Source organism: Erythranthe guttata, chromosome 4 (genome assembly GCF_056151865.1).
Source record: "Erythranthe guttata isolate IM_541 chromosome 4, IM_541, whole genome shotgun sequence".
Taxonomy (NCBI): Eukaryota; Viridiplantae; Streptophyta; class Magnoliopsida; order Lamiales; family Phrymaceae; genus Erythranthe; species Erythranthe guttata.
In genome coordinates, this window is record NC_142536.1 from 1,025,001 (window position 1) to 1,038,981 (window position 13,981).

The following is a 13,981-nucleotide window of genomic DNA, read 5'->3' on the forward strand; positions in this document are numbered from 1 at the left end:
AAGGGAAGCGCTCGAAATGTGTGAAGATTTCTACTGTTGACCACACAAATGTGTCTTTGCCGGCTGCAAAACAACTTAAGAACAAGAGGCGCACTGTTTCTAAGTTGCTACTAAGCCAAAGCTTGTCGACGAAGAAACTGATGACTGGAAAAGTCTTAAATGGTAGAAACAGGAGAAAAGTCGAAGGGGCCTACTTGAAGTTGAGTTCTGATTCATCTTCTGAAGTCAAAACAGATACAGCAAAAAGAGAAGAGAATTTTAATCTTGAGTTGGCTGATAGGACTTTGTCAAAGATGAATATGTGGAATTATCCGAAAAGGAAAAGATCAGGTCATTGTCTGCCATGCCACTCAATTAGATCAAGTAATCAGTGTTCTCCATGTACAGCAATTGAGAATATTGTGGAAAAACATCCTGTAGTGAATGAGGAAGCAAACAACAGGGTAAAAGAGCTTTTAGTCTATAAAAGGCGACGCAAATTTTCAGTAGAAAGAGAACAAATAGGAAGTGCTTTAAAATTGGCTGGTCATTTGTATTCATCCGGTAAGGATAATGCAGTTTCTGACGGATTACAGAATTCCGTTGAATTTCATACCTCTGTTGCTCCAGGTAAAATGAAGTCAGATTCTATTACATTACAAGTACTTGAGAATACTGATAAAAGCAAGCAAGCGTGCAATCCTATTTCCAAGTCTCCCCTAATGAAAGAGCTTATGAGATTGGGTTACACCGAATCACTACCCGATTTTCCGTCAAAAGATTCGAGAAGGCGAAGAGCTACTGAAAAGGTTTCCATCCTGTTCAGCCAAAACTTGAACACGAGCATACTCAAAAAGCAGAAAAAGGTACTCTTCTGCCCAAATTATATTTTTAGAAAAGAAAAAAAAAACATTCGTCATAGCTTCAACCTGGTATTATGGTCTACTAAAGCTGCATCTTGACTAATAAATCTTTGTCGCAGATTGTGGCAAGATTGGGATTTTCTACTGCATCTTGTTGCTCCGATGCAACACATTTTGTAACCGATAGATTTATGAGAACAAAGAATATGTTGGAAGCCATTGCTCTTGGGAAACCTGTGGTGACTCACTTATGGCTCGAGAGCTGCGAACAAGCTGGCTGTCTTATTGATGAGAAGAGTTACATTTTGAGGGATGAGAAAAAGGAAAAAGAAATTGGATTCAGCATGACTGTTTCTCTCAGTCTTGCCAGCCAGCATCCACTTTTAAAGGTGATACATTGTTTACTCTTATGTTCTTTTAAATGAATTCGAATTCGTATTAAACAAATTTATTGACTTTGAAATACATTTATTTCAAATCCTCCAATTGAAATGGAACCTAAGAGTTATTTCTGATGTCGGTCAACAGGGTCGTGAAGTCTTGATTACACCTAATGTAAAACCTGGTATGGATGTGGTCAAGGGTTTGGTCGAGGCAGTTCACGGGCAGGTACGTGCATGTTTAAAATAACTTTAAAATATCAACGCTATCTTGTTTTAAGTTATTATTTCCAATGCAATAGGATTGAATAGGAACAGTAGAGACCTTTTCTCGAACTACAATTTTTCTATGGAAATCCCCAGGCACTGGAAAATATACGGAATACGAAAACGAAGGTGATTGCTGATGATTTACTAATCCTCTCATGTAAAGAAGATTATACAACTTGCTTACCATTTCTCGAGAAAGGTACAATTTTATCTCTTTCTTGTTTGTTTATTTAATTATTTATTTTCCGTTTTGAATGAAGTGGCTTTACGTTTCTACCCTGCAGGAGCTTCCATTTACGACTCGGAGCTTTTGCTGAATGGAATCATCACCCATAAACTGGAATATGAGAGGTAAGTGAAACGGAGAAGAGCATACGTATATAGCACATAAAATGTGTATTTTAAGTGAATTTGAAAATTTTATTGTAGTCTCAATCCATATATATTCACATACATGAACTGCCTTTTTTTTCTTCAGGTATAAGCTTTTCAAAGATTTTATGCCTCCAAGGAGAAATGGCAAAATGGCATGTGCAGCTTAAATTTCATATAAGATTCTATTCCCAGGGCATACGATTAAATTGCCTCTTTGTAAATATATTTTTGAAATAGTACTTACTGGCTATCATAATCTCACAAAATGTATGGTGATTTTTTAAGATTAAATTTAAATATATAATATATTCTCAAACTCTTAATTTTACCCAATTAAACAATAACAAAATATTAACCTAGTTTTAATAAAATACTAATAAATTCAAATAAATAAATAAATAAAAAGTTGGGCTTGGACCGAGTGCAGATACACGAGAGCTACGAGTCCATATAAAAACTTCTATAGAAGTTGATCTGTTCATTTTGGGGCTTGCTCAAATAACCATTCTCAGGCCCAGCCCGGCCCAGCCCGTAGGTGAAGATCGCCATCTCTTCTCCCCTGTGAAAAACAATTAAATTAAATAAATAAAATCTGAGCTCAGTTTTTATTGTAACGCCCCTCCGCCAATTTGGGTTCTCAATTCCGAGCAACGGCGGCACTGATTCAAGGTTAGTTCATATATTCATTGTTAATGAGTATCGAATTTTTGTTTTATCGTATTCATTTAGCTATTTTGGAATTGAAAAGTATTAACACACGAAAATATTGCCAACAGACAATTTTGTCTGCAATCAATGCTAATTTCGCAAGATGTTTTGTTATTTTTAATCAAAGTTGGAATTTTTGGATTCCAATTGTGGAATTGATCCTAAAAATGGTATGTGCATTAGTTTCGATGTGTTTTGGGTGCTTATGATAATGGTGGTAGATGAAATTGCTAATTTAGGTTTGAAGTATCACTCATCGATTTTGATGAAATTGCTAATTTAGGGTTGAAGTATCACTTTTCGATTTATTCATTTTATTTTTATTTTTTTTCCTAGTAGTGAAATTGACTATAAACAAGATATCTGTTTGTTCCATCCTTTTGAATGGAACATGAGTTAAAAAAGAAATATATTAAATACTGTATACTATCCAGAAATATATTAAATACTGCTCTAAACATTATTGCAAACTGGTTTTTGCTGCATATTCGTGCAAAAACAGTCTTGCCTTGCTTGCATTTATTTAATCTGCAATGTGATTCGTTTATACTTTTTACCAATGCTAATGAAATTGATATGTTTCTGCAGTTTTTAATTTGACATTAAGGGACGCTTAATTAGCCCGTAAGGATATGGCACCTAGGAAAAACAGGAAAAAAACCGAACAGGTTGTTTCTGGCAAGAAACTACTGAAGAATGGGAAAAAAGCTGCTGAATCTACTTTAGAAGAAGAAGTTTCCGACAGGAAAACGGCGGAAGGCAAAAAAGCTAGTGACGTAAAAGAATCTGTTTCACCTTCTATGGTTAAGAAGAAGCCTTGTACGTGGCTTAAGCTTGATAGGCTTGTTCCTCAAACTGAAAAGAAATCATCAGTGGAGAGTATCAAACAAGGCAAAGAAGCCAAGATCAGTATCGAAGTTCAACGGACAAAAGACAATAAGAGGAAGAGAACAGAAAAAAGTGAAGAGGAAGGTAATAATCATCCGAAGTATCATGAAAAGTATATTGATTCCCATCATGCGAAAAAGGAGAAGAGAGACAAAAAAGAGGAGCGAGGTAATAACGATACGAAATTCTATGAAAAGCATATTGATTCCCGTCGTGAGAAAAGGGAAAATGAAGTTTCTGTTAATGACAGGGATGATGAAGCCGAGAAAATGCTCGGTGGATTGATTTTTATGTGCAATGCTAAAACTAAACCAGATTGTTTCAGTTACCAAGTAATGGGTGTTCCAGCACACAAGAAAGAAGTTGTGATGGACATTAAGCCCGGTCTTAAAATATTCCTCTACGATTATGATATGAAGCTCATGTATGGAGTCTACGAAGCATCTTCTGCTGGAGGCATGAAACTCGAGCCAGCAGCTTTCGGAGGGGGTTTCCCTGCGCAGGTGTGCTTTCTACTTTAAATTAATTTTAGAGTAAATTATTCGAAACACTCTTAAATTTTTGGAAGTTTGTATCTTTTTTATACAAACAAGTTTATATATCATGTTGTTTTCCTTCTCAATTTGCTTATGTCATTCTGCAGGTTCGCTTCACTGTTCACAAGGACTGCCGTCCACTACCTGAAAGTACATTCAAGAAAGCAATTAAAGAAAGCTACGATAAAAGAACACGCAAGTTCAAGACAGAGTTGACTGTGAAGCAAGTAAGAAACAAGATTGCTCCGTCTTCTTATTGTTAGTTTCTAGTATCTTTCGTAGTCTTTGTCCGAACTTTAACTTCATTCTCTCTCTGTAAGTAATGCCATTCTTCCCTCTGCAGGTGAATCGTCTGATAGATTTATTTAGTCCTGGCCCATGTATACATCCAAATAGCCGATCTATGGTTCATGAAATTAATCCAGCACATACAAACAATTTCGGCATTGCTGACATAGGCGGAGGAAAAACTATACACCAGAATCCACTTTTTCTTACCGAGAAAGATTATAGAACTAACGGTCTTCGACAAGAAAGGCCTTTATTCGCAGGGGATGGTGTTGGTCAAACATGGGAGCGTAATAATCTCGATCAAGAACTAAAGCACTTACTAAATCATCCATCTTCCACTAGTGTTGCTCCACCTGTACAACAGAGGGAAGTCAGTCAACTCGATCCTTTTACCCGCGGCGAAAGGGAATATCAACTCTATGGGCTTAGGGGCCCACAGCAGACACTAACTGCTACTAACGTTGTCAGAGATTCCGTAAAGGGTTATTGTGACCCTTATGACGAAAGCACCACAGCTTTGGTGAATAGATATCTGGCAATGCCGAGAATGGCAGGTGTTCCAGAAGAATCGTACAATCTGGCTCGAAGGGGGAGTTATATCAATGATCTGAATAGCCGCACGGTTTTGGATGGAGATAGAGCCGTTGGATCTCGTACTTTGCGTGAGCAGTCTACTTTCAATCAACGGCCGTATTCGCTCGACGCATCTCGTGAGCCTTCGGTGCTCCATCAGGGATTTCATATCCAGCGTGAAATTGAGTTGACTTCTGCGCCAGTTTCGAGCCGCTACTCTTTTGCGGGACCCTCTCCATCCCAGCACAGATAAAAATCTTGCTCAAAGTTTAATGCTATAAATAGTAATATCCTTCATCACTGGGGTTTCTTTTTCCTTTTTTTTTTTTTTAATATATATTTTACTTTTGTTGTATATTAGTTTTCTTTCTTAAATTACAAGATTGCCAACTTGTGTGTTTTGGGGCATCCTCTTCGATTTATATTCGCTTTGCGATGTAATGTTGTATTTGCGTATTTAAGTTATCAAGGAAGAAGATGAAGTGAAATTTCAACTGCCAAAGGTGCAATTGATGAATGACGACTCTTTCAGTTGAACAACGCCCATAACAAAGATGGGCCTTTTAGTCAATTCACTGGCCCACTAAATATTTGTGTCCACTCTAAAAGCCCTAGAAGTTATTGGATTCCTCTCTAATTTGATTTTATTTTAAAAGAAAGAGAGGAATAATATCATATAACATCATTTTTTTCTCTGCGGAAAAGCTTCAGAAATAAATTAGAGATTTCCCTCTCGAATTCGATAATGGCGGGCGACTCCTCCCCCGGTAAATCTGAGTTTCGTTTATTTCAAAATTTCTGTCGACTGTAATTGTAATTTCTGTTCATTTGTGCGGATGAATTGTTATATGCGATCGGATTTCTCACCTTTTTAAAAAAAAAAAAATTCCATTTGTTGTTTTGAAGATCTTCGTCTGCGAATCATATGTAGGTTGTTTTTGAGTTGATATGGATAATACTTATTTCCGTCATTTCTGATTTTATAGCTTGAATAATAATAATTTCAGGATCATTCAAAGCAAAATGGGGAGTTTCACCATCCGATGTTTTTTATCACTTCGGCACGAGTGGAATGTCTGTTGCTGCTGCAACGGCCGTTACTCATCCGTTAGGTTTTCTTCATCTACTTAGCCCTTTTATCCCCGATTTTGATATATCTGCTTAATCTTCGTCTATAGCCTTTGTTTTCTACTAATTAGAAAAGAAGTATACTGAAGAGTTGGTAGCATAGCAATATTGATATGAAGAAAATTTACTAAAGAACTCATTATCGTATTTGGTTCTTTACTAATTGCATTCAAATTATGCATGCTACTTTTTAATTTCTGTATGTTGCTGCTTATTTTAGATCACCAACTAGTAAGTTCAGTTTGAGATTTTTGAACTTTGCTGTGAAGTATGTGATTCAGTTTATATTGGATACAGATGTTCTCAAAGTCAGACTGCAAATGCAACGTATTGGCCAAAGAGGTCCGTTAATCGGCATGGTGTGTATCAATATCATAATTTTGTTTTATGGATGAAGTTCCTTGGGTTGTATTTGGATTGAAGGATTTGAGCGAAGGATTTCGAATTTATAATAACTAAATCCACTGAGCTTGTTTGGGTTGATTCATTTGCCAATGGATTTCAAATCCTTAGTTCTTGTTTTAAGTTCTTTTTTGGGTAAAGTTGGGGGATTTCAAATCCATCTCAATTATAGTCATTTGAAATCCTTTCCCAAACATTCTCTCAAATCCTTCAATCCCAGTGCACGCCTAAACTATTTGGGGAAATTTTTAGATGTCTGTGTCCTTTTCTCTGGTGGAATGCAGGGAAAACTTTCTATGGAAGTAGTTAAAAGTGAAGGACCGAGGTCCTTGTATTTAGGATTGACACCTGCATTAATGAGGTCAGTTCTTTATGGAGGTCTCCGTTTAGGCTTATACGAACCATCAAAATATGTCTGTGAAATGGCTTTTGAGTCCACCAATGTCTTGATGAAGATTGCATCTGGTGCATTCTCCGGCGCTTTTGCTACCGCGCTTACAAATCCAGTTGAAGTTTTGAAGGTACTCAATGTAAAGGATCTTCAACTCCTTTGGAAATTCCGACTTACCCTTTTTTTTAAATTAGGTTAGGTTGCAGATGAATACAAAAGTCAAAAGTGGGCCCGTACAGGAGTTTCGGAAAATTGCTTCAGAAGAGGGAGTGGCGGCCCTTTGGAAGGGGGTAGGGCCTGCAATGACCAGAGCTGCTGCATTGACTGCATCACAGCTTGCAACATACGACGAATCCAAGCTGGTTAAGTCCTAAACCATCCTATGAATAATTTATTCTCCTAGTTTAATGTAACCTAATGTTGTCCTCTTACCATTTCACCTTCATAAATGCAGGCGTTGATGAAATGTACTTCTATGCGAGAAGGATTTTATTTACATTTAACGTAAATTGACTTACCTTAAACATATTTGTATGTGCGTATTATTGCCTGCAGTGAATATTACTTTTGATAGGTTTAGAAGTAGACAATGATGTCCAAAGTTATGGTCAAATTGGCACCACTACATCTATATTCTTCATGTCTTAGTTGTAGAGTTGTATCTTCTGCCCTGTTCCTTGAATTTTAATTGAATGAGTTTCCTTAAATAATGGTAAAACTTACACAATTAAAATGAGATTTCTGCTGCAATAAAAGGATTGTTGATTTGGCCTCCACCTAAGTTGTCGCAGCAGTAAATGCTCTTGCATTATGGGATCTCTGTTATAGTTTGATGAAGAATATATTCAGAATTGTGCGTTTATGACCAGTACGACACCTTATTTCCCCCAACTATGAATCTATATTCATCTAAAGATGAATACGAACATGCGTGAAAGAAAGTGAAATGATTTGGCTTCTATATTTTGATATCTTGACTATTTATATTTTGATTTACGTCAGTTCTAAAACAAAGATGTTTTGTTATGTTCTATTTGAGTAGAATTTTTCAGCTGCTCCTAACTATGATTTACTATCTTATAAAGTGCAAGTATCATAGCAGGCGCAGTGAGTACCGTCATCACTGCACCTATCGATATGGTTAAAACCAGACTTATGATGCAACGAGAATCTAAGAGAGCTGGAAACTATAAAAGTGGGTTCCACTGTGCCTACCAGGTTGTGACTCTATCTCTACTTCTTCTTTAGCCTGAGATTTACTATATTTTAGATTGCCCATTCTTTGAGCAATCTTGACACACTTCTTATATGTGTTGGTTTTGTTGTCTGTTGCTTCTGACATATGTTGTAACACTTCAATATGATTTGATGTTTTTGCTTGAGAATAAGTTGCATCGCTGTTTTTATATATTATTAGGGCTCGTTTGAAAGGCTTGATTAGCCTTCAAATTACTAATCAAATGTAGGGCCCGTGATGTATTATTGACCCACAACATAATCAAGTACCTTTTCTTAAATATAACCCTCTTTTAGTTATTATGCATAAATTTGGAAAAGTAGAAATAGTCACAACTTATATTACATGTTATCCAACATAAATATATATAACAAATCACCTGTAATACATGAGCACATAAATCCTTACTGTACATGACAAAATTATTGCATGTATGCACTTCTGCATGGATAAGAGCACAAAAATAGGAATGCAGTTTTACTGAAATATGAATGATTATATGCCAAAATCCTTGTCTGATACACCATAATTGTTGTCTACGGTTCCAGGTTCTGCTAACAGAAGGTCCTCGAGGTCTTTACAAAGGGTGAGTTTCATATCTACTTGACATCCACCTTGAAATGATTGATCGGTTAACTAACCATTTAGCGGTTAATATTTAACCAGGGGTTTTGCACTTTTCGCGAGACTTGGCCCACAAACGACTATAACCTTGATACTATGTGAGAAGCTGAGGGAACTTACAGGACTAAAGGCACTCTAGGAACACGGACAAATCGAAACCTCGTTGAAGAATTGATGATGAAACTGGTACTTACTCGTATTTTTTGAATTTTTAAATTCAACCTCGTGACAACAATTTATACAGGTATAAATCACCTTTTTCTCTAGATAAAAATAGGTCATTTGTTTTACAAATATCACATAAATGCCTTCCTTGATTGCTGTATCCTTTTAACTTCCATTTAAGGGCCAGTCTGTACCTCATTGGGGGACCATTTTTAGACTGTTGTTTGTATTCATTGTAACCAACAGTGATATTGACTTTTTTTCCAGGATTATATCTGTTTTTTCTTTTTCTTTTTTTCTTTTTTTCTTTTTTTAATTGTGTTGTATTGTTGATTATATACTATATTTTATTATTATATTTGGTAATATATTGCGTACTTGCTGGATAATTTAGACAACCATCAAATGGATGTCTGAATTAAGTAACAAGAGATGAGATGATTATGAATATAACGTTAAATATTGCCAAGTAGGAATGTAGTTGGAAGAAGATAATGTCGGATGGGCCTGGAAATGTGAAATGTATGCAGCTGTTTGTATTGGCGGGACAGTCTGTCATCCTTTACTATTTAACCTTCTTTTCTCTACTTATCTACCGTTATGCCACCCGCCCCTGCATTCCACAGAACAAAATTCATTTATGTAAATTCAGCTTTTCCTGACCACCGTTTTTTTTCCTTTTCCTATTTTACCCTTTTCTTGACAAAAAAAAAAGGGGTAAATTGTACAAAATTTTGATTTTATGTTTTCAAATTGTGGCCGTTTATAAAATTTGATTTTATGTTTTCAAATTGTGGCTATTTATGTGTCGATAATTTTTTTTTTCATTTGTTGAGAAATTTGCCATTCGTGGTACTTTATTTTATTTGATTTTTATTCTATATTTTACGAGATTAGGTTTAAACAATTGATTTTTGCCTACAACTAATTTATTTTTTTATGTAGGAATATTTTTGCTTACAATTAATTATATTGGAATTATTTCTTTTGTAATTGTGATTATTGGTTCGGTTTTATTCAATATATCTGGGACCCGTTGTGATGGGCAATTCCGTCAATTCGCATATCATACTTAGATCTGTTGTTAGTACAACAGCCATCAATCGAATCTATTACAACAGTCAATCGCCGACTTTCACCATTTATATCCGTTACGAAGCCGAAAAGACCCGTAAAAACGACCAATAACAGAGGGCAATTTCCTTTTTTTTCCAATATAGGTATATTAAATTAATGCAACGGAGAAGATCCCAATTTTGTCATCTTGAAATTTCCTAATCTCTCTTGCCTCATTTACGAGCGTAGACTCGGTTCACAACAACAAGAAAAGAAAAAAAAAACCCACTCTCGGATCATCAAGGAAAAAAAAGGCTGCAGTAGAGAGAGAAAGAGAGGATAATTCTAGACAGAGAAAGTCCGTTTGTTGCTGTAATGGCGGAAGGAGAGAGCGTCAAGTTGTTCGTAGGGCAAGTGCCGAAGAGCATGACTGAAACTCAGCTCCTTGTTATGTTCAAAGAGTTTGCGCAAGTGGACGAAGTCAACATAATCAAAGACAAGACCACTCGTGCTTCTCGAGGTTTTTTTTGGTTTCTCTGTCTTTTCTTTGCATGATTTCTTCAAATGTTGTTTGTGGTGAATCGCAATGTGTTCTTTGGAGAATTTTTTTTTTTTTTTTTTTTTTAAATTAATTTACTGAGGGAGGGGGATTTTTGGTCTTGAAACCCCTAATTGTGGTGATGTCTGTGTTAGGGTGTTGTTTTGTGATATGCCCGTCGAGAGAGGAAGCCGACAAGGCGGTTAATGCGTGTCATAACAAGAAGACGCTGACCGGGGTTAGTGTATTTGTCCTCCTTGTTGCTTGGTTTGCTTCTTGAATTAGACACTGTATTTTATCCACTGCTCTGGAGATTAAGTTGATTTCTCTAGCTTTTGGCAGTGATTTTATTTAGTTTATCGGATAGAATTTGGATTTTACATCATTTATTCCGAGCTTCGAACTTTTTCTTACTCAATTTTGTAGTAGAATAAATGCTCTTGGAAGCTCATTGTTAGCTGGTCATCTAGAAGCGTTTCAATAGGCAATTAATTACCTAGGATTTTTATCTGGATTTGCTTCAGACTTCAAATGTATTAACTAAACCTTTTGACAATCTGCATTAGGTAAATGTAGCATTGTTTTTTTGTAATAAAAACCAGCTACTCTTCCATATGGAAAATTATTCTCTTTGGATTTTCGCCTCATTTGTGTTATACTATGATGTGTGTTGTTCTTTATTCTGAGCATGTTCTCTGTGTCCAATCCAGGCATCTAGCCCGTTGCAAGTGAAGTATGCTGACGGCGAGTTGGAAAGGCTAGGTATAAATATAATTCCATTCTCGAATTATTTGTTTTTTTTTTATGAAGGGACTTGTCAAATGTGTGACGCTTCTAGTTCCCTTTTACCTAATTTTAAGTTTCTTAAATTTTTCTTATCCTTGCATTTGCTATCTGATTTTGTATTGATGGGTTTTTTTTTTCTCTCTTTCATTCTTATTTGCTCTTTGTTTCTAAATAAAACGTCAGAGCACAAACTCTTTGTCGGTATGCTTCCAAAAAATGTCTCCGATGCTGAGGTCTCTGATGTATTTTCGGAATATGGAACCGTAAAAGACTTGCAACTTCTTAGAGGCTACGAGCAAAGTAGCAAAGGTAAATCGTCTTTATCTTTTGCTTTTTTTCTTGAGCTTCCTTTTGTGTAGTATATATACAATATATGTAATGGGCTCTTATAACTCCTTTAAATATTGATTTAATAGCTCCGTTTTCGTAGGTTGTGCTTTTCTGAAGTTTGAGACCAAAGAGCAAGCACTTGTGGCCATAGAAGCCCTCAACGGCAAGCATAAGATGGAAGTAAGTGTCAATTTAGAAGTTAATGTTTATGACTGTGTTTAAAATCGATGGTGGCAAAGTTAATTTATATATAAACTCGTGCAAGTACTGCGAGCGACCATCTTTTGATGTGACTTGCATAACATACTTATGATGAATAAGGGTTGCCCTTGACATCAAGTGTAGTATGTGTCTATTCATACAAGGTTGAAGTTGTGCTGCAAGAGAACTTTTGTGTAATAGACAATTGTGATTCAGAAACCTCCGAGTTTTATATATGTTTTTTCATGTACAGAAAACTGTATCTTCTTATCCTATGTCCGTTGAATTTGTTTAATATTAACACCATTGTCTTCTCTCAAGGGTTCGACTGTTCCTTTGGTGGTCAAGTGGGCTGATACAGAAAAAGAAAAACAGGCTCGACTAGCTCAGAAAGCTCTGCCGTTAGCATCTAATGTACCAAACACTGATTCCCGGGGGAATTCATCTATGTTTGGTGCTTTACCAATGGGTTATATGCCTCCATATAATGGATTCGGTTATCAGGTCTGTTACCATTTTGCTCGAAATATAGATTTTTAATGTTTTAGGTATTCTTCACTTTACTTACGGTAATTTAATACTTAATTAATGGACTCCTTTGTAGACTCCGAGGACTTACGGACTCGTGCATTATCGGCCACCGCCGTTTCAGAATCAACACACGTTTCACAATCTGGTTCCACCTTTAAACCAAGGAAGTGCTATGCGTGGTGTCGCACCAAGAAATTATGCCATGTCACCCTCTAGTTATGTAGGATATCCTTATCCAGCATTGCCCGGCATTCAGTTTCCCACGAATTATCCTGGTGGAATTATTAATAACCGTCCATATGTGGGTTCTTCCGGTTCTATTTCCCCTTCTACTGCAAATACCCATTCCGCAGCATCTTCGAGTGTCAACACAAGTTCTAGGGGCCAGATTGAAGGTTGGGTTGAATATTATAATCATGTACTGTTTTTTTTTTTTTTTTGTATTGAATTATAATAAATATTTTTAATGTGCATAACGATTAATTATCATTGAAAGCAGGTCCATCAGGAGCCAATTTGTTTATTTACCACATTCCTCAAGAATTTGGCGATGAAGAGCTTGCAAATGCGTTTCAGCGTTTCGGTAGGGTATTGAGCGCCAAGGTTTTTATCGACAAAGCAACTGGCTCCAGCAAATGTTTTGGTATAGTTACAATTCTTTGATTTGCTATTTATATTGCATATGTTTTTCATTCTAATTTAAGATTCCGTCTCCAGGATTCGTAAGTTACGATTCACCAGTGGCAGCTCAGAACGCGATTAGCTTGATGAACGGCTTTCAGTTGGGTGGGAAAAAACTGAAGGTTCAACTTAAAAGAGAGAACAAGCAAAACAAACCTTATTTACTTTAAGGTAAGTGATCGACGAAAGTAAAACTCGTAAGCATGATTGGTTACACTACACGAGAGCGCTCAACTGTGGAAAATTACTGCATCTTGAGTGAACGGCGGGGGTGGATGTGTAATATTCCGTCCTTCCAGATTAAAGTCCTAGAAACTTGTAATTATTCATTCATGACTTTGCCACTGTACTTGTAGTTTGTAACATGGATACAGTCTGGAGATTAATCATTAGTTTTATTGATTTTTATTTGTGCATTTTTTGGTTTAACTTCTCTGAATTTTCTTTAATTGACTTGCAGAGAGATCCTCGTTGATGTATATCAGGTTTGTGTTCGAACCACGTTAATTTCTTGTGTTCTTTATTCTGCTTTTAGTAATTATAATCTATGTCTACACAAGAATTTAAGCGATAGAAAATAGTTTTGAGGGACTTTAAGCTAATAATCCGTAGAATTTAATTCATTATTAAAATCTTTAGGCTAATCCAGTTGAGGGATGACACGTGTTCATCTACTATTTAGTCCCGGAGTTAAAGACATTTACAGCTGGTATGATGGGCCTATATTGTTGTACGATGAAGGAGATAATTATCACCACTCGTAGCCCACTGTATTTGGTGACTCTCGATTGGCCACATTGCATTTTATGCAATTCCCTATTATTTCTTATAATTAATTATTATTAGTAATTTACTTGAATATACTTGACTTTTCATTTTTTTTTACTTTTTTTGTCGTTTTCTTTTTAAATTTGGGTCTATTATTGGATATATAAATTAACAAACATGTATATATGTATGTATAAATTAACAATCTTATTGGGCCCATTCACTTTTCTTCATAGTGGGTTGTCCCCTTTTTTTTTTTTTTTTTTTTTTTTTTGGAGTC

The 13,981-nt window shown here is 36.0% G+C and overlaps 4 protein-coding genes across 12 annotated transcripts in view; all 4 read left to right on the forward strand.

Annotated features, from left to right (window-relative positions):
- Positions 1-2,158, forward strand: part of LOC105953732 (BRCT domain-containing DNA repair protein) — a 4,468-nt gene extending 2,310 nt beyond the window's left edge. Inside the window, exons 3-8 of one of the 2 annotated variants that reach the window (XR_016030666.1) lie at positions 1-845; positions 962-1,231; positions 1,371-1,451; positions 1,525-1,691; positions 1,777-1,843; positions 1,971-2,158. The exon at positions 1-845 is cut by the window's left edge and continues 1,116 nt beyond it. Coding sequence is in view for 1 of the 2 variants with exons in the window: in XM_088816213.1 (XP_088672339.1) it covers positions 1-845; positions 962-1,231; positions 1,371-1,451; positions 1,586-1,691; positions 1,777-1,843; positions 1,971-2,034 (1,433 nt within the window). In the remaining variant the exon portion in view is untranslated. The remainder of the gene's footprint in view (positions 846-961; positions 1,232-1,370; positions 1,452-1,524; positions 1,692-1,776; positions 1,844-1,970) is intronic. The other variant, XM_088816213.1, reaches the window with a different exon arrangement.
- A 192-nt stretch (positions 2,159-2,350) lies between these two features.
- LOC105953696 (uncharacterized) lies at positions 2,351-5,357 on the forward strand. The gene is made up of 4 exons (XM_012977393.2): positions 2,351-2,536; positions 3,164-3,966; positions 4,107-4,226; positions 4,343-5,357. Exons 2-4 carry the CDS (start codon positions 3,208-3,210, stop codon positions 5,114-5,116), a joined length of 1,653 nt encoding a protein of 550 aa, XP_012832847.1. The 5' UTR covers positions 2,351-2,536; positions 3,164-3,207; the 3' UTR covers positions 5,117-5,357.
- A 130-nt stretch (positions 5,358-5,487) lies between these two features.
- Positions 5,488-10,167, forward strand: LOC105953714 (Mitochondrial substrate carrier family protein). Of its 8 annotated transcripts, XM_088816215.1 has the most exons (10): positions 5,512-5,630; positions 5,859-5,975; positions 6,289-6,350; positions 6,678-6,914; positions 6,979-7,146; positions 7,239-7,288; positions 7,870-8,002; positions 8,570-8,607; positions 8,688-8,831; positions 10,031-10,167. In XM_088816215.1, the coding sequence occupies exons 1-9, from the start codon at positions 5,609-5,611 to the stop codon at positions 8,782-8,784; spliced, it is 924 nt and encodes a 307-aa protein (XP_088672341.1). In that variant the 5' UTR covers positions 5,512-5,608; the 3' UTR covers positions 8,785-8,831; positions 10,031-10,167. The 8 variants fall into 8 exon arrangements, with proteins under 8 accessions (XP_012832858.1, XP_012832862.1, XP_088672342.1 ...); XM_012977404.2 differs by lacking the exon at positions 10,031-10,167 and having other exon boundaries at positions 5,488-5,630; positions 5,871-5,975; positions 8,688-9,100; XM_012977408.2 differs by lacking the exon at positions 10,031-10,167 and having other exon boundaries at positions 5,507-5,630; positions 5,871-5,970; positions 8,688-9,100.
- On the forward strand, positions 10,031-13,341 carry RBP-DR1 (RNA-binding protein-defense related 1). Its single transcript, XM_012977396.2, has 9 exons — positions 10,031-10,386; positions 10,560-10,642; positions 11,115-11,166; positions 11,374-11,499; positions 11,621-11,700; positions 12,043-12,225; positions 12,326-12,647; positions 12,752-12,895; positions 12,970-13,341. The coding sequence occupies exons 1-9, from the start codon at positions 10,242-10,244 to the stop codon at positions 13,101-13,103; spliced, it is 1,269 nt and encodes a 422-aa protein (XP_012832850.2). The 5' UTR covers positions 10,031-10,241; the 3' UTR covers positions 13,104-13,341.
- The last annotated feature ends 640 nt before the right edge of the window (positions 13,342-13,981 follow it).